The 21,211-nt window shown below is 50.7% G+C and overlaps 1 protein-coding gene across 2 annotated transcripts; it reads right to left on the bottom strand.

The window, feature by feature from the left end:
• Positions 1-16,704: 16,704 nt before the first annotated feature.
• On the bottom strand, positions 16,705-21,108 carry LOC111154532 (transmembrane protein 176A). 2 transcript variants are annotated; one of them, XM_022514192.1, is made up of 7 exons: positions 20,999-21,108; positions 20,050-20,251; positions 19,519-19,629; positions 18,384-18,440; positions 18,009-18,230; positions 17,364-17,474; positions 16,705-16,999 (listed from the first exon to the last, which is right to left on the bottom strand). In XM_022514192.1, exons 2-7 carry the CDS (start codon positions 20,245-20,247, stop codon positions 16,943-16,945), a joined length of 756 nt encoding a protein of 251 aa, XP_022369900.1. In that variant the 5' UTR covers positions 20,248-20,251; positions 20,999-21,108; the 3' UTR covers positions 16,705-16,942. The 2 variants fall into 2 exon arrangements, with proteins under 2 accessions (XP_022369900.1, XP_022369901.1); XM_022514193.1 differs by having other exon boundaries at positions 20,050-20,247.
• Positions 21,109-21,211: the final 103 nt, after the last annotated feature.

Here is a 21,211-nt window from a genome sequence, read left to right as displayed (position 1 = left end):
AGGGCGAGGACAGCTGAGAGTGGTGAACGTCAGCTTGGGCTTCAAGGACATATGACCCGTGTGGTTCTCCAGGGTCCCACCCCCAGAAGGACTCTGCACTTAACCTAGGCTCTACTAGCGTGGTCTTGAAATGCTTAACTTTTGAACACAGGCCCCGCATTTTCACTTGATGCTGGGCTGTGCAATGTATGTAACTGTTCCCCGGCTTTAGAAGGTCAAGGTTTAAACCTGGATTCAGAAGGCCAAAGAGGGGTAGGGCAGGGAGACGGGGTGGAGGGCAGCCAGGCGAGCACAGGGCAGGAATGAAGGTGGATGATTGGGGTTGATAAGATTAAGGGGTGAGGCTGAATTGCAGAGAGACCCAGGTCAGGGTCAGGAAGAGAGGCTCAGGGCAGGTGGGTGGCAGTGGCAAACACAGAACATCTAATGAGGCCAAAGTCTCAGATACCGGCTTCTGATCTGGCCCTTGCTGGCTCCAATTCATTACCTTGGCTGCTTTGATCTTTTTGCCCCATCCCCCCTACACAACTCCCCATTTGCCGAAGCAAGGGGTGCCAGGCTAGCAAGCACCCACTTGCAAACTTACGGCACGTGAGTTGGGAGGCGGCTGGGGCTGAAGGAGTGAGGGTGAAGATGCTGAGCCCGTCGCACGGCAGAAGGCAGTGGCCAGGCAGGAAGCCCCGGGGTGACCGGAGACCCCACACTCCAGTCTGCGATCAGCACCATACAAGGCAGGAGTGCTAGTCAGGCTCCTCGGCCACCGAACTTGTGCCCTAGGTGCTTCCTCTCCAGCTTGGAGACATCTTCTTTTATTATCACGGCCACTGCCCCGTTCTTATTGGCTTTTTGCGAAAGGTGAAAAGATGATAAATTATCATACATTTCCACGTCACTGTGGGGCTGGAGGAAGCCCAGGCAAACAGCTCAGACTGACAGCCAGACCATGAGGGCCTGGGAGGGGCTGGTGGTGGTGCTGGGCTCAGAGAGAGCAGAATGAGAGGGCTGGCTCCACGGGCTCTGCTTCTGCAGGACCAGCACCCACGCTCCACGCACCAGCCTCTGTCCCTGTCCTCTCTTTGGTTTGTTTCGCACTAGGATCTGGCACAGTTTTGTTTTACAAAGTTCCTTGAGTGAGTTGTGCGAAGGGGAAGGAAGTAAGTATTCATGCATTCTCGTTGAAGGGAGGTGGGCTTTGCAGGTGGGGAACCTAAAGGAGGGGACCCTTGGGGGATTAGCAGAGGCCACAGGTCAGCTCTTCTCCACAGTTAAGAGTGTCCCTTTCATGTAGTGGGGGAAGCTCTGTGTCTTACTAAGGAGGGAGGACCCGCCAGCATGCCCACCACTTTCGGATGCCCAGGCACCCCCGTGGCCGGGACCCTCTGTACGCTGGCTTTACTTCACCCTAGACGCGAGCCTGCCGATAGGCCAAGAGGCAGCTAGATTTTCACTTGGGTCTGTCTCTGAAACCTTCAGTCATCCCTGAAAGACATTATTACTTCTCCTCCTCCTTCTCTTCTCCCTCCTCCTCCTCCTTCTTCTCTTAAAGATTTTATCTATTTATTTGAGAGAGAGCAAGAGTGAGATCACACAAGCAGGGGCAGAGGATGAGGCAGAGAGAGAAGCAGACTCCTTGCTGAGCAGGGAGCCCAACATGGGATTCGATCCCAGGACCCTGCGGTCATGACCTGAGCCGAAGGCAGACGCTCAACCAACTGAGCCATCTGGGCGCTCCAGGACATTTCTTCCTTTTGACAAAGTGGTGCCAAGCCCTGTAAGGGGCAATGGGGCACCGTCCTGTGCCAGAGTCCTATCCTGAGCCCTCTTCGACAGCATGAGTATCCCTTCCAAGCTGTTTCTGGAAAGAAGCTTTTGTGTCTATGTTAGGGTGAGCCTGAGCGAGCCCACTGAGCTAGGAAGCGTGTCCTAGCATGCTCCTGCCTTTGCTTGTACATAGTTAAAAAATTCTTCAGATATTTGAGTATTTCATTTATTCAAGTATATCTCTTACTATCTCAACATTATAATTTCTCCTGGAAGGCGGGCCCCAATTCTGAAAAATTAGCTCTTCTGGGTAAAGATTAGACACTCTCGCACCTCAACGGGTGCTTCATCTCTGGCTCTTAAGCCATCGGAGTCTGTCCCAGTTAAATCCAGATTCCACCCATGGGAGGTCTCCTTTTCAAGCTTCTGGTCTCGGTTCTGGACCAGCTGGAGCAGGCAGCTGAGGGCCCTCCCCGCAGGAGGGGTCTAACGGTGCACCAGCAGGAACTCCTGGAGGCCTGCCTGGGAGAAGCGTCCTCACTCACACCAGTTGGCTGGACCTCTAGCGTGTTGCCCTGAGGGATGGTGCTGACTTCCCAGTGCACGAGCTGAAGGGTCCCCCCAATGTGGGTGTTCAGGTCTGTTAGCAGGCTGCCTTTGCTCTGGACGCAATTCAAGGCTTTTCCAGCATCGTAGGGGCTGAGAGCCAGTGTTTTCCGGAGGCCTCTGTGGCTTTGGAGATTTGCGGGCCCTCAGGGTAGAAAAGGCTTCTCTGCCATGGGGTTCCTTGGTGGGTTCCCACGCCAAGAATATCTCCCAGAGTTCCTCTAACCACTGGGTTTTTCTGTTGCTCAGGAAATGCGCCACAATTCTGCTTTTTCCTGGGTTTGCCCTCAGGCTGTCACCAGCAAGGGCCCAGTATGCTGAGAGGGTCTTCCTGTTCCAGGGGCCTGAGCTCCACAGTGCCCCCCGGTCTCACAAGAGACTGTCCAACCTGCTTTGTCCTTGAGAATCCCTCCCTGTGTCCATGTTCTTCAGGGTTTTGGTTTCCAAACAAGGCAGCCACAGCCTGGAACTCCCCTCGGGATAGTCACTGACCGGGAAAATGGTGACCGAAGGCCATCATGCAGACCTAAGGCGTCGTTCCATGTGCAGATATGAACGCCCTGGCCCCGGCTCTTGGGGATGTGGTCCTGGGTGAGGACAGAGGGGCCTAGAGACAAATAAGGGTCACACGTGGTCAGATGCAGAGACTGAGGTGTGCCCGGGGTACAGAGGAGGGACGTCCATCCCCTGGTCTGGGGTTGGGGCAGGGCTTTATCAAAGGCCCCCGAGGGGTAGCCTTTTGTGCTGGACCTTGAAAGAGGACAGTCCTTTCGAGGCCAAGGAATGTGGGGCTGATTGCGTGTGAAAGGAACTGATGGGGGGCAGCGGCTAGCCTGAAGGATCACGGTCAGCAGCTGGTCCCAAAGTACAGGCAGACAAAAAAAGTGGAAACAGCTCGAAGTCCATCAACAGGTGAATGGATAAACCAATGGTGGTTGATTCGTATGATAGATGATTGCGCCATAATAAAAAGGAACAGACTGGTACTGACCCCTTCCACGCTGGTAAGCCTCAGCGATGTTGTTCATGTGAAAGAAGCCAGATACAAAAGGACAAAATACCTTACAATTCCATCCACAGGAGGTTCTAAAAGGGGCCAAACATCTGAACAGTGGTTGCCTCTGGGCAGTGGCAGCGGGAGAGGGAACTGGCCAGGAGGGGGTATGACAGAACTTTCTGGGGCTGGTGGGAATGTTCCATGTCTCAACGGGGAGAGGGAGTTGGCTTACATGTATGTATACACATGTGTAAGGTGTATGCATTTGGAAAAACTCATTAAAGGGTGTATGGGCTAGGCTGAAAAGTGGCTCTCCGGGAGGACCACACCCTAATCCTCAGAACCTGTGAATAAATAACTTTATGGAGCAAAAGGAACAGCACAGCTGTGATGAAGTTAAGGGCACCCAGATGGGGGCATTTCCCAGGTGTAACCATGGAGTCCTCGGAAGAGGGAGGCAGGAGGCCAGAGGAGGCAGGGCTCCGAGAGCAAGAGGTTGGAGCTCTGGGAGGAAGGGGGTCATGAGCCAAGGAATGTTCTAGAAGATGAAGAAGGCAAGGAAGTAGATTGTCCACTCACAGCCTACAGAAGGAACGAACCGCTCATACCTTGACTTTGGTCCGGTTTGATTTTGGACTTCTAACACCCAGAATTCTCTATAGGATAATACCTTTGTTTTAAGACATTAAGTGTGTGAGCATTTGTTCCAGCAACAAGAAAACCAATACACATAGCTCTGATCTGTACATTTCCTTGCATGTTAATTCCATCTCAAAGGGGAAAAAGGAAGAACCAAAAACCAATATGGGACTCTACTTAATAAGACGTGTGCTGAAGTGTATACTTGTATACAGCTTGCCTTGGAATGCATTAAAAAAATGGAAAAACGAATGGATAGGTATGTGTGATAAGGCAGATCTTGTAAAATGTTCATAGTAGAGTCTAAGTGGCTGATCTATGAGTTTGCACTGTAAATTCCCCTCCAACTTTCTGTATGTTTGACAGTTTTCACAGTAAAAGACTGGGGGAAAAGGTGGAAACTTGACCCTTGTTGGAAAGTTCCAGAATGGTAAGCAGTTCTGCACGGCAAGGTTGTCTGCTTTGCAGAGGGATTGGTGGGTGCAGCTGGAGAGACAGATGGGGGCCAGATGTGGAGGGGATGGGGACTTCTTCCTGGAGGCACTGAGGAGCCAAGGCAGTGTTGTAAACAGAGGGTAGCAGACGTGGGTTTGCCTCTTTACCTCTCATGGCACAAGTCACACCTCAACTGGATTTTCTGCACAGCTGTTTACCTGACTTGAAATGCCAGTCGTCTGGAGTGGAGTTCGGAGAGAAGTTGGCAACTAGCCGAAGGGCTCCGTCCCCCTATGTTTGCATCAGCATTAGTGGGGGTGGCAAAGCTAGGACGGATCCAGGTCTGAGAGTGCACAGTCTGTAGGAAGAGGGTAGTTAATTCTAGCCTTATCTTTATGGACTGCCTGTTCCTGGAGGTAAGAAACATGAAGAAATAAAAAGAAAATTGTGGTACAGACAGAGTCATGGAGGTGCTAATTCAGTAAAATGGTGAAGAAAAAGCCCAGGGTCAGGAGTTAGGCTCTCTGGATTCAACTATTAGTTACGACATTTTCCTAGCTGTGTGACCTTGGGCAGGTCGCTTAACCTCTCTGAGGTTCGTTTCCCATTTGTAAAATAGGAATCATACTAGTCAGCGCCTTCTAGGGTTGCTGGGAGGATTACCACAAGTGAGGGAAAGGGACTCGCCATGAAGTATTTGGTATGATGCCTGGCATGTAGCCCATGCTGGAGAAACATTCGGCATTGTAGTGCTGTTCACTGATCACTTCTCAATAAACATCGCGGAAGCAGGAAGCTTCTCAGGACTCCTGGCCTGTGCCATTTCTCCAATGTCTCTCTCTCTCTCTTTTAAAAGGTTTTATTTATCCATCTGACAGAGATTACAAGTAGACAGAGAGACAGGCAGAGAGAGGAAGGGATGCAGGCTCCCCGCTGAGCAGAGAGCCAGACGTGGGGCTCGATCCCAGGACCTGAGCTGAAGGCAGAGACTTTAACCCACTGAGCCACCCAGGCGCCCCTCTCTCTCTTTTTTTTTTTAAGTGTCCAGAGTGGAGCCCAATGTGGGGCTTGAGCTCACGACTGTGAGATCAAGACCTGCGCCGAAATCAGAAGTCAGATGTTTGTTTAATGGACTGAATCACCCAGGTACCCCTCTCCAATGTCTTTCAAAATGATTATTAAGTGCCTAACTGTGGTCTACACTATTTGGAGCCTCAGATCTATACTGCATTTCCTCACGGACATTTTCATTTCCTTATCCCAACGGAACCTCCAGCTCAACAAACTCCAAGCGGAACACAGAGTCCATCCAGGCTTCTTGCTTCCTTGGTCACGGGGATGCCAGCGCCGTCCACCTAAATCGTGCAGCCTGACGTCTGACAGTCCTGGCAGACCAGGACTTCCTTCTCTGGCTGTGGCTGTCCCCAGCCCCGCCCACACCACTGAGTCCCTTTCCAGAACAGCTGCTTCATCTCTCACCAGTGCTCCCCTCCTCCTGCTGTGGTCATCATAGTTTCCCCCACTACCTGCAGGAGACCCTTCTCGGCCTCCCTGCTCCCAAACTTGCCTCCTCCAATCTGTTGGTCTCTGCCAGAATGACCTTTCCACCATGGGGATCTGACCGCTCCTTGCTGTGTCCAGGTCCGCCACAAGGGCTCCCACAGGTTGGCTCCTGTTATGGTGGCTGCTGTGGTCGCTGGGACTCCCATTGCTCCTTGGGATGAGGCTCCCTCCGACGTCTCTGCAGGCTGCCTCTGCTCGGAACCGGTCCACCCCGTCCCCCATCTTTGCCTCATTGCCTTTGACTCTGTGGTTTCCCCTTGACAATCTCCCTCCCAGGCTATGCCCCTGCCCATACCAACCTCCAATGCAGCCGTCATCATCCCTGATTTGATTCACTGTAACCTCGGTCTTTCGTCCCTGCCTCCCCGGTGCATAGCTCAGATCTGGCATGTTGGAGATATTCTATTTGTATAGTGAGTGAGGTTAATTCCAGGGTAAAGTTGAAGTAAAAGAAAACTCAGCATGCCACCTAGGGTCCTGTTAGGAAACAGCTGGTATTCTCACAGGGGGAATGAAGAGGGTTTAAGGAAGGGACTATTTTCCAAGGCGATCTCATTTACTTGTCAGGGCCACCAAGGGGCTGAACCCATGGCACGAGGGAACCCGGGAATGCAGCCCATAAAGGCCAGCCTGCCAAGGCACGGGGCAAGGTGGAAGGTTGAGAAATACATCTGGAGAAGCAAGAACAACGAGCACATTCAGGAATCCTGGTGTCCTTCCATAGACTGGGTCTGGGTCCCGGTCTGAGCACAGTGGAAGGGAAGTGTTCACATCCATGAGAACGCGGCACTTCCTTTCTTCTTCCGGCTTCCCCTTTGTCAACCAGAAAAGCCATAGTGGCAAGTAAGGAAGTCTGGAGCCATTCCTGGTCCCTGGCAGGGCGGTCACCGGAGCCCTGCAAGACGGACACCAGGTATCCAGCGTATTCTTTGGCGGCCTTAATATGGCGAGCCCCGGTTCTCTTCTGAAACCATACGAAACCTCGGGCTGGTTTCTGTTGCTCACGGCCGACACAAGTGAGTCCATTTTCTACTGCAAACTCAGCACAGAAGTACCTCGCTTTTATTTCTGTCTTCAGGTCTGGCCACGGGCTCTGTTAGGAAGGATGCTCCCAGACCAAGTCTCTAGGGCAGAACCTAATTGGCTTCCAAATCTTCTATTTGGAGCACCCAAATTCAACCGATGTGCCTCGAGCAGACTCAATCCATGCGCCCTCAGGCAGAGAACATGGTGCTCGGGATCATGGACAAGGCTCATCTGCAGTGTTCCGGATCCCAAAGTAATTCTGTACTACCTGCCATCCTGTTTCCTTTCCCAGGTTAGGGAGTGACAGGAAAGCCTCATTCTATTTGGATCAAGCAAAGGAACCAGCATCGTCCTAGGAGTTAGGCTGAGCTGGGCAATGTTTAAAGAGGCCCTTTAGGGCCCTTTAAAGAGGCCCTAAAGATGTCCCTGGGACATCCTCTGGTAAGGACTGTGGGGAGATGCAAACACGCCCGAGCCAGCCCTGACTTCAAGGCTGACCGTCTAGTTGGGGAGGTCAGGCCGCTGCAAAGAACACGCAGGGTAGAGTGTCCGATGGGGGCTTTTGAGCGAGGGTAGGTCGCCTATTTGAGAAAGGGTTGCAGACGCGGCTGAGGCAAGTCTGTCGAGGTGGGGTCAGCGTGATCGCATCAGCCAGGGCTGTCCCTTCTCCCGCGAGACCCAGGACGGGTGGGTGCTCCCGGGGCAGCCGTTGGAGGTTCCGTCCAGCAGGGCGCCGGCGGTCAGGCCAGGCGGCGGGGGACGGGGCTCGGGAGCGGGGACTCCCTGCAAGACCACATCCCTCGGCGCCTCCGCTAGGGTGGAGAGGGTACCTCGCCCCCCCACCTCCCGGGTTGGAGTAAAAGCCCGTGGTGCGTCGGAAGGGGCGCGTCCTCTCCGTCCGCGAGACCACCGCTCCCTGCTCATTGGCTGTTAGAGAGTGAGCAGCAGGTAGGTTGCCCATTGGCTACGAGGATGTGGCCACAGGGACGCTCTTAGCCCCGCCTTCCCACCCCGCCGTGATTGCGAACAGCGCCACCTCGTGTCGGGGTAGCGCGGCTCGCGGAGTTTGGGAACCCCTGTGTGCTGGTTCGAGGCGCTCAGCAAATGTTGTGCGCGTGCCCACGGTGCCACCGGGCAGGCACTATGCCCCGCGCTGATTTCCCCTCCATGCAGGGACAGGCTTGTATGCCCCGGGGGGATAGCACCACCTGTTATGTGGCTTGTCTTTTTGTGTTCTTCATTTTTTGGAGGGTCAGAAGTTTCTAATTTTAATGTCTTTGGATAATCGGTCTTTTCCTTTACGGCGGATGCTTTTTGTGTCCTGTTTAAGAAATCCTCCCTGTCTTTTGGGCCGATGGTGCCCAGACTGTGGGGGCTTGGAGCGATGTTCTCAGGGCGTTCTGCTTTGGGACCTGGGGTGCCCTGCTTCCACAGCGGGGTGGGCAGATTCTTTTGCGGCTGAAGACCAGGCTGGGCGGGGGAGGGAGGGGCCACTCCTGGGGTCCTTCTGCTGTGGCTCCCGATTTTCCAAGAAGAGCTTTCCTGAAGATTGCTTCCTGACCATTCTTGTGAGTGTGGAAGGTCTTTCAGTGAGTCGGCAGAAGTGTGCATCGCGGGGCCAGGGTGGGGCAGATCCGGCTAACATCTCTGTGGATGCTCAGGCAGGGTGGGCTGGGATGGGGTGAGTCCCGCTCAGGACTGGGATATCTGGTTCCTCAACTGTGTCCCTGGAGCAGATGAGCTGGGGCAGGGAGAAAACTTACTGGAGACCGTGGAGCTGTAGGAAGCATCCCACCTGCCCTCTACTTTTGGAGTTTTGGGGGATATAATGACATGATTGTGACCAGTTGCGTCAGGGCATTCCTGATGGGAAACGTCAGGATTTATTGGCTCTTCCTCTTCGGTGGCAGCTGGGTTAGGCGAAGCAACCTGTTCATGGTTTCATTTCCAGCACCCACAGTACCTGCCACATGGGGGTATTAGTAGATATTTGTTTAAAAAAAAAAAAAAAAAAAAAGCATTGATCGTCCTCAAAGGATTGTTAGGAAAAAGTGATTTTTTTTTTTCTTTTCTCATTTCTCCGGAAGAAAACTTTTAGTAGCCACTAGGTGGCGAGGTTAATCGCATCTATGTGGCTTAGAGGGAGAATTCAGTTAGGGAATTGGAGATTTGAATTTAAATGGAATCTTGCTCTAATTTTGTTTTTGAACTCAGTCATTAAGTTTAGAAAACATACTGTCCTAAGAAATGTTTGCAAAGTTAAAATAAAGGCCCTGGTGGGTTACTTCCTCAAGCTAAAGATGGTATGGGTTTCTCTTCCATCTTGTTTCTAAATCAGTCCTTTTATGGCTTGACTGGTTATAAATTCTTTCCATTCTTCATTCAGATAAACGAACGCCATTTTAGTTCACCCTTCTGCTCAGAAGTGGTGTTTTACTGTCAGAATCTGGCAACCTCCTTTGTTTATTGCATCTGGCGGATCTGAGCCTTGGAGAAAACCTGGCCCCTTCACAAGCCCCGCCCACAGCTCCCCCTCAGCCACCCTACCTCCCCGCCCTCCTTCCCAGAATCCTCAGAGTCCCTGGTCTACGGTTTTCTCTTCTGCAGGAAATAAGATGTCATGCCCTCCCCGTTTTTTCTTAAAAAACAAACACCCCCCCCCAATAAAACCTCAAAAACAAATTATTTGAAAATATAGCTAAGATCACAATCTTGAGGTATCTGTTTTGATGGGGAAAATGAAGATATATATAGATTTAGATATAGATCTATAAAAAGGAGTCTAAGATTTGGAGATAGAGATAGGTAAATAATCCCAAATTTATCTGTTTATCATTATAGTAAAACTGATCTTCTTGTTTGTTCCATGAACAGTTCTGTGAATTTTAATACGTGCATAGATTCACATAACCACCACCATGATCTAGGAACAGTACTGTCGACCCCAAAACTCCTCGTGCTACACTTTGTTCAGTCACACCAAGATGTTTCTGTACCACATTGCACCCGTACTTAATTACAAAAAATATTGTGCCACTTCCTCTGGCTATCACGGCTTCTGATGAGAAACCACAGAAATTTGGATCATTCTTCTCTATAGGTAACGGGTCATTTTTGTTTGGTTGTTTTCAAGATTTTTTCCTTGTCTTTAGTTTTTAGCAGTTTAGAAGTCTATACTTGTATTTCTTTGAGTTCATTCTGTGTAGGGTTTATTGTACTTCCTGAATCTTGATGTTTATGTCTTTCAACAAATCTGGGACTTTTTTATCCATATTTCTTCACATGAACAAAAGTCATGCTTCTGGATACCTTTCATTTGTCTCTCCAGTCTTTCTACCTTTCTGTAGCCTACTCTGTGCACCCCCCCCCCCCCAAGAGTCTTGTTTTGATTACATCAGTAAGCTCTCATGTTCTATGATGTTGGGTTTGGTCAGTAGGGAACACTAGCAAGAGCTAAGAGTGGGGTAGCTTGGGTATTCACTCCCTAAAATCCCTCCCTGAAAGGTCATCTCAGGCTGGCTGTGTTTCTCTTTGAAGGAGACAGCTCAAATCAAGCACCATCTCCATCAGCTTTCTCTGTCTCTGGCTAAGACACAGTTGTCTCTTTCCTCCCATTGTCTTTGCCTGCTTTTGATCCTTTTGATCCTTTTCCAAATTTAGGCATCCTGAAGGAAAAAAGGTTTACTTGATTATCACTGATAGGTTTTATACCAATTGATATAATTAATAACTTTTGCACTAGTCATTATTTTATATTGTTTTGAAATTAACTCAAGTAAAGGAACTCCTGATGTGTACTTTTATTGTGATTATCTCATTCATACAGAAGAAGGTAGAAAATGGATATGTGCAGTTTTCATAAACATAATCATAATGTCTCCAACATCTAGCTTAAGAAGAAACTCTGACCACTACTGTAGACCTCTATGCTGTTCTCTGTAGACACACCTTCCTCCTCCCAATTCACCCCTGCTGGGAGGAAACTGCTATCCCAATTTTCCTGTTATCCAACTTCCTGCTTTTCATCTTAGTTTTGAGATATGTAGGTATAAATCACACATTCTTCAATTTTGAAGAACTCAAGAGCAAGCACAAAGCTAGGTGTGTCAGGAATGGTCAAGATGGATGATCTTCTCGATGAAGATCAAGACTGGGTTGCCCTACTGCTAGTTGTGGGAGCCTTTGCTGGTGGAAGTTGGGGCAGAGCCAGAAGCACATCTAGCGAAATGCAGAACTCACCAGAACTCACTGGCAAGGCTGTATTGTGGGTTGGAAGGAATATGGTCAGTGGCTGACTCACTGGACTCAAACAGAGCAAAGCAGAACCCTTCTGTGGGATCTGTTGATCAACCTATCTATCTAGGACCATCCTAGGCATACCCAGGTGGTAGGATTCCAAGGGAACATGCACAGGGTCCAGACAATTCAAGTAAAAATAAGAGTCTGACCATCTCACTCTTTGGTCTGATACTGGTTGATCATACCTCAGTTTTTCTTCTCTGACTCTCATTTTTCACGTAGGCCCAAATGACGCTTCTTCTTGAAAGTAATCTATATTTGTTTGACAAATTTATACTGTGAGGTGTCCAATTTTTAGACACTGTTTGATTTATATTTATCACTCAATCCTCCCATTATCCCTGGGTTTTAGGCATAATTGCTTCTGTTTTAAAAGTGAAAAGACTGGGGCACCTGGGTGGCTTAGTCCTTAAGCATCTGCCTTTGGCTCAGGTCATGATCCCAGGGTTCTGGGATCGAGCCCCGCATCGGGCTTCCTTCTCAGTGGAGAGCCTGCTTCTCCCTCTCCCACTCCCTCTGCTTGTGTTCCCTCTCTCGCTGTGTCTCTCTCTGCCAAATAAATAAATAAATTCTTTTTTTTATTTTTAATTTTTTATTAACATATAATGTATTATTAGCCCCTGGGGTACAGGTCTGTGAGTCGCCAGGCTTACACACTTCACAGCACTCACCATAGCACATACCCTACCCAATGTCCATAACCCTTCCACTCTCTCCCTACCCCCCTCCCCCCAGCAACCCTCAGTTTGTTTTGTGAAATTAAGAGTCTCTTATGGTTTGTCTCCCTCCCAATCCCATCTTGTTTCATTTTTTCCTTCCCTACTTCCCAAACCCCCCACGTTGCCTCTCAAATTTTTCATATCAGGGAGATCATATGATAATTGTCTTTCTCTGATTGACTAAATAAATAAAATCTTTAAAAAATTAAAAAAAAAAAGAAGTGAGAAGACTATTGCTTAGAAGGTATTTGTAACTGACCTAACGTTGTGCTGAGATCTGTGCTCTGGTCTTCTGACTTCAGACTCAGAACTTGACCAGAGGACCGTGCCTGCTTCATTCTCCCTGTTGTCTCTCTTTTGGCTCTGCCAGCTGGGGAGCTGCCTGGTCTGAATGCCTGCCTTGTTCAACTCCTTATTTGGGTTTCATGGGACAGTGAGGTTGTCTTTGCTCTTCTTGGTCTTTTGGTCTGTGTCACTTGGAGAATCTGGTAAGCAAGTACTAAATCTTTTGAGATTCTAATTGGAATTGCACTGAATTTATGCATCCATTTGAAGCGAGATGCTGTCTTTACAGAACTAAGTCCTTCCTTCTATGGACATGGTGTATGTATTTCTATTTTTTAAGGTATCTGTAAACATTTCCTAATAATCTTATTAATGTCTTGATTTATATAGGCTTGATCATAAGTAGCTTACAGTTTCATTGTTATTGTAAATAGCTTCTTTAAGAAGTTATTTTCTCCTTTTTAAAAAATCAGTAAGGAATTGATTTTTCTCATATACATATATTGAAAGGTGAGCAATCTGGGGCTGGTTTGGCACATGCAGTGATGCTATAGAAGGCACAGGGCTTCTTTGGGCTTCCTTTGAACTGTGACCAGCCCATGGATGGTACCCTTCTGGCTACAAGATGGTTCCTCCGGCTGGAGGTACAGGTTCCTGCTTCCAGGAGGGAATGGATGAAATGCGAGAAGGAAGGAGAGAGTGCCTGCTTCATTGACCACAGTGGCTTCTTCATCTGTAGGAATGCTCTCTGCCTCAAAGTCTGATTTTAACAGAGCTATAGCAACTTAATTGTTATGTAACAAAAATATTTGTATTATATATAAAATATGTAATTTTTAAAAAAACTTTCTCGTTCTTGTGTTTTTTTTTTTTAATATTTTATTTATTTGACAGAGAGAGATCACAAGTGGGCAGAGAGGCAAGCAGAGAGAGAGAAAGGAGGAAGCAGGCTCCCTGCGGAGCAGAGAGCCCAATGTGGGACTCGATCCCAGGACCCTGAGATCATGACCTGAGCAGAAGGCAAAGGCTTAACCCACTGAGCCACCCAAGTGCCCCTAAAATATATAATTTTTATATCCTCTTACCCTCAAAATCTTTCTGACTTGTTTTAGATGTGTTTCTTGTAAACAGTATATGGGTGAATTTTATAAAAATGCCATCTATCTTGGGGCACCTGGGTGGCTCCGTTGGTTAGGCATCTGTCTTTCGCTCAGGTCATGATCCCAGGGTACTGGGATCAAGCCCCCCATCTGGCTCCCTGCTCAGCAGGGAGTCTGCTTCTTCCTTTCCCACTCCCAGTCCCACTCCCCCTGCTCATACTCTCTCTTTTTCTCTGAAATAAATAAAATCTCTTAAAAAATGCAATCTATCTTTGCATTTTAAAGAGATTATTTAGTCCATTTGTACTTACTGCAAATACTCATATAACCTAATTTATAGCCATCTTCTGTTATCTGCTTTCTATTTGTTTTTCTCCCTCTCCTCCCCCTCCCCCTCCTCCTCCTCCTCTTACTCCTTCTTCTTTTTTAAGTAGGCTCCATGCCCACCACCCTGAGATCAAGACCTGTGCTGAGATCAAGAGTTGAACACTTAGCCAGCTGAGCCACCCAGGTGCCCGTTTTGCTTTTTAAAATGTCTCTTTTTTATCTTTTCTCTGTTCTTATTTTGCATTAATTGAATTTCCTCATTCTATATTTTTCTCCAAGCAGAAATTTAAAGTTTTAAGATTTTTTTTCCTATTCTTTCAGTAATAACTATTGAATTACTGAAACACTTAAATTTAGGTGTTAGGTGAATGAACACATGAATGAATGAGTTGACAAATGTTAAATATAATCAACATCTTTAACTTCTTTTCCAAACAGCGTAAAGACCTCATACCCCTTTAATCTACTCATTCCTTGCCTGGAGGGATGTGATATAATACTGCCCTTGACTGCTTTTGATACATTCTTTTTGTTCTCTGAAATTTAACTCTGATGTCTTTAAAGATTTTATTTATTTTACTTGAGAGAGAGCAGGAAGAGGAGCAGAGAGACAGGGAGAGAATCTCAAGCTGACTCTGGGCTGAGCATGGAGCCAGACACTGGGCTCTATCTCACCACCCTGAGATATGACCTGAGCCAAAACCAAGAGTAGGATGCTTAACCAACCTAGCCATCCAGGCATCCTTTACTCTGATGTGTTTAGATGAGGATTTCTTTTTATTTATCCTGCTTTGTGTTTGTAGAGCTTCTTCTATCCAAGAATTTTTGCATTTTATTAATTCAGAAAATTCCTCAGCCATTATATTTGATATTTCTCTTCTATTACTCTATTTCTTCCTCTTGGAATTCTGTCTATACCTCAGATCAAAGTGTCTCTTAAGTTGCTATTTTCCATCTCTGTTTTTTATCTGAGCTGCATTTCAGATAACTCCATCAGACCTATCTTGCAATTTACTATTTCTCTCTGCAGCTATGTCTAATCCGTTTACTGGGGGGTTTATTTTAATTACTATAACTTTGAATTCTGGAGGTTCACTTTGGGATTAAAAAATCTGTCTGATAATTTTTTGCTGAGCTCTTACTTTTGCCAATACTTTAATTGCCTTTTTTTTTTTGGAAAGATTTTATTTATTTGACAGAGAGAGACACAGTGAGAGAAGGAACACAAGCAGGGGGAGTGGGAGAGGGAAAAGCAGCCTCCCTGATGAGCAAGGAGCCCAATGTGGGGCTTGATCCTCGGACTCTGGGATCATGACCTGAGTTGAAGGCAGACACTTAATGACTGAGCCACCCAGGTACCTATTCAGCATGGTTATTAAATGCAGTTTTGGGTTACAGAATTTGACAGACACCTCCAGAGCAGTGAGCAGGAAAGCATTAACACAAAGGCTGCTCTTTACCAGGCCCTGCTTGGAGGGCTGGCTCTTGTCTGCCTTCTCAGAATTTGGCTTTTGGAATGTTCTTATGCTGGTAAGTTTTTTGTTGTGTGCCTGCAGCGCTGAATTGCACCAAATCTGCTTCCCTAGACTTACACACAATGCGATTTCAGGTGGACACTTGCTTTTCTTCTGAGGATCTGTGTTGGTTGTGCAGGTGGAGAAAGTGCCTATGTGACCAGCCTCCAGGAAAAACCCTGGGCTCTGGGTCTTCAGTGTCCTTCCCTGAGCAGAAACACTACATATGTGTTTGTAGGAGTGCTGGCAGTACTGCTACGTCCTTGAGCCCCTCCCCGCCCCATCTTGCTCCTGTTTGCTAGATTAGAAATGCTGGCCAAGGTCGGGATGGGGGGAGGCTTGTTTTGGAGATCCCCTATCTGTTAGAGGTAACATAGTCTTTCCCTTTTCTGATGCACAGGAGTGTCGCAAGCTCTAAACAAAGTGTTGCTGTAATTAGGGGCGCGCAAGCTGTCTGATGTGCACGTGAACCCTTTGATCTCGCGACAGCGCCCTCCTTCATGTGCGACCGCTCTGCAAAATCTGTGGACTAAGTTCTGGACATTGAGGAGAGTGACTCTGCAGCTGCCAGGGACCCCCACCCCCACCCCCACCCGCCCACGAGCCTCAATAAAACTCTATATAAATTCTATGGAGTGGCCTCTGTGTTTTCTGGTCTCAAAGTGCTTCTCAGTTTGGGGAAACTTTACTGTCTTTCCCCCACCTTTGAACAGTGTTACTATGTGGTCTCAGTGGTGGGAGGACGTAGGACACCTGAACCCAGATTCCTCCAGAGTCCCCCCAGTATGCCTTCACCCCTTGCTGACACTGCTGTGGCTAAATGTAGCTGTGAGTACAACCCTGCACAGAGTCCTCCGGACCCTTCCAGTGGAACGCTGAGTGTGTGCGTGCCTGTGGGACTCGAAGCAGGTGGATACGAATTGCAGGACTCAGCGCTCTGAATTCATGCTCCTGCTTCTACGGGGGCCCAGTCAAGTTAGCCATGAACTTAAACCTACACGAATCGTGCTGTGTCTGGCAGTTGTGGATACTTTCTCGTGGGACAAATTCAGGGTTTCTCTGTCATCGTCTGTCTTTAACAAATAATTTCCAAAGTGACGGCATCTTGGCGTTATGTCATCTATTTCTCACTATTTACAAACAACAACAACAACAAAAGTCCAATTCTCAGTTTGCCCTGCGTTCAGTCTCTTACATCTGAATTGTAGGGAGAGGGGCTCAGAGTCCCTGCCCCCTTTCACCTTCTGCCCGGGCATTTGGACCTCCAGTCCCAGAACCAGCCTCCAGGAGAGTTTACTTTCAAGGTTGGCAACTCCAAACCCAGATGGGGGGCTGGGAGATGGAGGACCTTGGTAGATTTGCACTGACTCCCCCCACCCAAGCCTTGCCCAGCCAAGAGAAGTCCCCTGAGTAACTAAGCAAGAAGCTGAGAGAAACGACAAGATAGTTTATTGTCATCGCTGCTCATGAGGGGCTGTGAAGCAGGGGGGATGGTGAAGGTGAGCCAGAAATGGGCAAGACTGGTATCATGATTGGTGGCCGTGGCCGTGGTGGGGGTGGGGGTGGCGGAAGGACAAGTGGAGCCAGTGCAGGCTCCTTCCCCAGATCGGTCCTTCTCCCAGGAGCCAGAGGCAGGGATGCTCAGTCCAGAGAGAGTCCAGGCATGAACACTCAGGAGAAGCACATCTGGGTTTCCCTCACTTCCAGCAGTTTTTTCTGGTCTGTTTCCTAAGGGAGGCAGAGGGGCAAGATAGCGTGGGGAGAGGAGGTGCAAATTCTTTCCTCCAGAACAGCTTCGTTCTGGAGCCCACCAGACCAGCACTAGCCTCAGGGTACCTGATGCCAAGACCCCCAGCGTCCCCGCATAGATACAGACTTTCCTGGCTTCCTGGGGGTCTTAGTCCTGGGGGGCCACTTGGTCAGGGACAGGGGCTCTCTGGGCCAGGCCCCCACTGAGGTAGAAAGACAGGCACGATGCCCCTTGGGGCTCACTATAAGGGTCCTTTTCCCTCCCCAAGCCACGTCTTCTCCATCTCTGCTCCTCTGGACACCCCTGCTGCCCAACACACAGACACACGCTTTAGGGACTCACCTTCTTACGTTGGGACCTTCTCCAGCAGTACAGACAGAGGGGGACCAGAGATGCCAGAAACAACAGAACCCAGACACCCAACAGCATGGCCTGAAAGCTTATGAACAGGGCCTGGGGACAGAGGGCCAGTCACTGTGCCATCTGCTCTGTGCTCTCCCTCATTTCCAACACAGGCCCCCCTCCCCCCACGCTTCATCCTTACACCCGTAGCTTCTGGCGGGGCTGAGGAAGGAGCTGTGCATGAGGGAGGGGGTGTTCACGAGTCCAGCACACAGAGAGCAGCCAGAAACCCCTCCTCTCAGGCCTCGGCCTCCTCCTCAGAACAGAGATGGGCTCGGGCTACGATTCGGTGTCCCGGCAGCCCCGAGGCTGGAGAGGACCCAGGAAGGATATGCACATAATCCTTCTGGAGCACTGCGCACCCCTGCAGCACTGGTTCATTTATGATCATTTCAGGGTTTGCGTGTCCCACGAGTCTGGAACACCCCCAACCACGGGGACTGTTTCCAGTCTGTTCAGGGCCGCAGCTGCGGTGACAGCAGTCTAGCTGGGTGTGCAGAACAGGGGACCCGGCCTTGCTCTTGCATCTTGGCCCTCCTCGCCCAGCGCCTGCCGCCCCCCTTCCTCCGCCCACTCCCCACCTACCTTCAGCATACTCAGGTAGGAAAGGCACAGGTGCAGTCTTCTGGTTTCTTCTGGACTTGGGGTGGTCTGGGGCACGGCGGCCCAGGACAAACCCGTCGAGGAGACTTGACAGATATAGTTTCTAAAATGAAACTTGTACTCGTGGAAATAATGAGCCCCAATGACGACGGCGGCGATAGCTGTGGAGAAAGCTGCCAGGGCGAGCAGGGTCCTCAGCAAGGCCTGGTGAGGAGAAGAGGCAGAGTGAGACCCGGGAGACTCCGTCTCCAGGAGCCCAGCCGGGGAGAGACGGGCACGCTCCGGGCAGAAGGCTGGGCAGGGGTGGCCTCCAGCTACTGGGCCTGGCGTCCCGCCCCTGCCTTTCCCCAAACTCACCCAGTAGATGCCACCCCGTTTCTCGTAAATGAAGGCGACGGCTCCAGCCAGCACAGCCTGGGGAGAAAGGGAAGCAGGACCGGGGTGAGCAAGGGGACGCGAGCCCTCCAGCTGTCTGCTTCCATTTCCCTTGGTAACCCCTGCAGACAGAGCCAACCATCCGCCCGTCCTTCCTGGGGACACTCCATGTGGACCCAAGGTTTTGAGCTAAGCTTTGTTGTCTGTAGGTAGGCCTGGGTCAAACTCCTGAGGCGTCAGGACCCTCTGATTTAGTGACATCGAAGAGCCTTCCTTCCCTTCTCTTTCCCTTCTCCAAAACCGTCCTTTTAAAGCAATGGTGCTTTATGGGGGTTTCGATGGGGGCGCAGAAGCCCTAGGTTGTTGGAGAAGCTCTCCGTGCAGGATGGGTCTGTGGGTGGCCTCTGGTCCAGGCGCTTGTCCCGGCAGTGCCCGCCACCTGCGCTGACAGAACAGGACGTCTGGGGCATCCTGGAGGATGGACAGATTTGAATCCCATTTGGCGATGCTAGAACTAATCTGAGTGTTTTGCCATTGGGGGGGGACCAGGATGATTATTCTGGCTCTTCTCTCCATCAATATGCTGTGAGGGCGGGTGTGCCGAAGGGCCTTTCGGTGCTACTGCGACCTGCCCCCGAGCCCCTCCCGCAGATCGCACACACGCATCTGTGGACGTTCGCCACTGTTGTTCCGTGGCACCCACTGGATTCCCCCCATGTGGAGGACCTGCAGAGGACAGTGGGAAATGACCAGGAGTTGCCCTCGTCTTGTAGAGTATATACACTCCAGTACGTTCTGCTTGCCTAACTCAGGGCAAGTGTCTGGAAATGAGCTGGGTCCCAGGTCTTTGGTTGATGTTTGCTGCTGAACACGGCGGGGAGGCGGCCAGGCTGGCGGGAAACCATGACCGCCGGCCGGGTGACTTTGGTCAGACCACCGTTTCCCTCGGCTATTTTCTCATCTGTAGAAACAGGGGATCAGCCTCGCTAACTTCAGGGCTTTTCGACTAGTGACACATTTTACAGTATCCTGGTGATGATGGTGATGGTCTGTCCCCTCTGACAGGAGGCTAATCTGCCCCTTCTTGGCCCGTCCACCGTCCACCTGCCCGACTCACCACAGCCCCTGTCCAGAGGGCAGCTCCAGAGTCACGCAAGGTGCAGGAGCGGAAGAAGTAGAGGAAGCCTCCCAGGGCGCCACTCAGCACCCCCAGCACGATCTGCACCACCTGGAGGGAGACAAAGAGCCTGAGGACGTGGCTCCCAGACTCCTGGGCCCATGAGCCACCTCCAGGTGTGAACAGCTGGAACCACAAGAGAGAGTGGGGAGGGGGCGGGGAGGGGAAGGAGCCCACACTGGGTCAGGCAGAGGGAGAAGGTGGCTCAGGGCTCCACCGAGTAGGACTTTAAATGGCCATGGCCCTCCTGCACCCTCTTAGCCCAAAGCCCACTGTCCTTCAGCTTTCACTGAGAAGGACAGTGAGTGAGTAAAAGAGTCAGAAACGGAGCACAGGCGATCCAGATTTCTAAGAAGATAAAACTGGCTGAGTTTCCAGTTCAGAGAGGCTGGCCATGGGTGTGCACAGCAGAAGCAGGCTCCTCTTTCCCTGACACAGGGAGCCTGAGGGCCCTTCTGGGCCCCTACTCACCCAGGAGGCCACCAGCAGCCGGCTCCGGCCCCCCGTCCGGGAGATGGCATCCGGGGTGGGGGACCGAAGCTGGGAGCACACGTGTACCAAGAGCGTGGCCAGAGTTGACTCCTGGTGGATGTGCACGTCGATGCGGGTGGGCTCTGGGGCCCCAGGGGCCACCTCACCACTGTCAACTGTCTCCATGCTTGCGGACATCTGTCTGAGAGAGAGGAAGGGGGAGGGACAGCAAGGAAAAGTTGGCAGATGACCTGTTCAAAGATCCCATTGGCCTTTGAAGCTGGTGGGGGTCCCTGTCACAGAACAAAGTTGCTGGCCCTTTCTCAAGGGTGTTGGGTCAGGACGGCCTGGCTCTGCTGGTGCTGTTACGACGGCCGAGCCCGCTGGAGCCTCCCCCTTCACCCCAGGTCTACTGTCCCCTCATCCTCCCACCGCGTCAGGGTCTGGACCAAGCAGTGCCTCGCAGTCCTCACCTCTCCACCCTCTTCCACCAGCCTGCCATCCCGATCCCCACCCTGAGGCATCAGGCTATGGGGCTGAACACCAGGGCCCCGCTTCTGAACCCCAGAACCCCAGGTCCTGTTGCTGTAACTACTGTGCAGACGGGCCTGGAGACACCCCTCAGCCCCTAAATACCTCCCTGTCCACCAAGAGTCATGTCTCTGCCTGGCCTATTCAAGTTGCTGTCCGCTCCCGCCCCCAGCAATGAAGGGACAGGCTGCGGGTGAAGGTGGAGGGCAAGGCCAGCCAGACTGGACATCAGGCAGGGACACACTGGCCTCTGCTCCTGCCGCCTTCCTGGAGTCCATTCTCCACTGGTGGTTGGTCCCTCCCTCCCTCCATCCCCAGCAAGCTCTGGGCCAGGCTTTGGAGGCCTGTGAGGGGTTGGGTGGGGAGTCCGGCGAGGAGGGGTCCTGGAAAAGGCCTGCCTGGCTGTCACCCGCCTCACCTGCTCTCCTTAGGAGCCCCTGCGGGTGAGTGCGCCTGCAGGGATGGCCGGCTGGGCTGGGCTGGGCTGGGCTGGAGCTGGAGCTGGAAACCCAGCGGATGGAGGAAGAGGTTGGTGGAACACCAGAAGGGCAGGGTGGGGGAGGGGCGTGGTGAACTTCAGCGTCCTTTGGAGAAGACAGCCTGGCAGAGGGGCCCCTGTGTGGGGGGTTTC

Source organism: Enhydra lutris, unplaced genomic scaffold (assembly GCF_002288905.1).
Source record: "Enhydra lutris kenyoni isolate GAN:26980312 unplaced genomic scaffold, ASM228890v2 scaffoldscaffold37, whole genome shotgun sequence".
In the NCBI taxonomy this organism is placed as follows: domain Eukaryota; kingdom Metazoa; phylum Chordata; class Mammalia; order Carnivora; family Mustelidae; genus Enhydra; species Enhydra lutris.
This window is presented reverse-complemented; position numbering and strand designations above follow the sequence as displayed.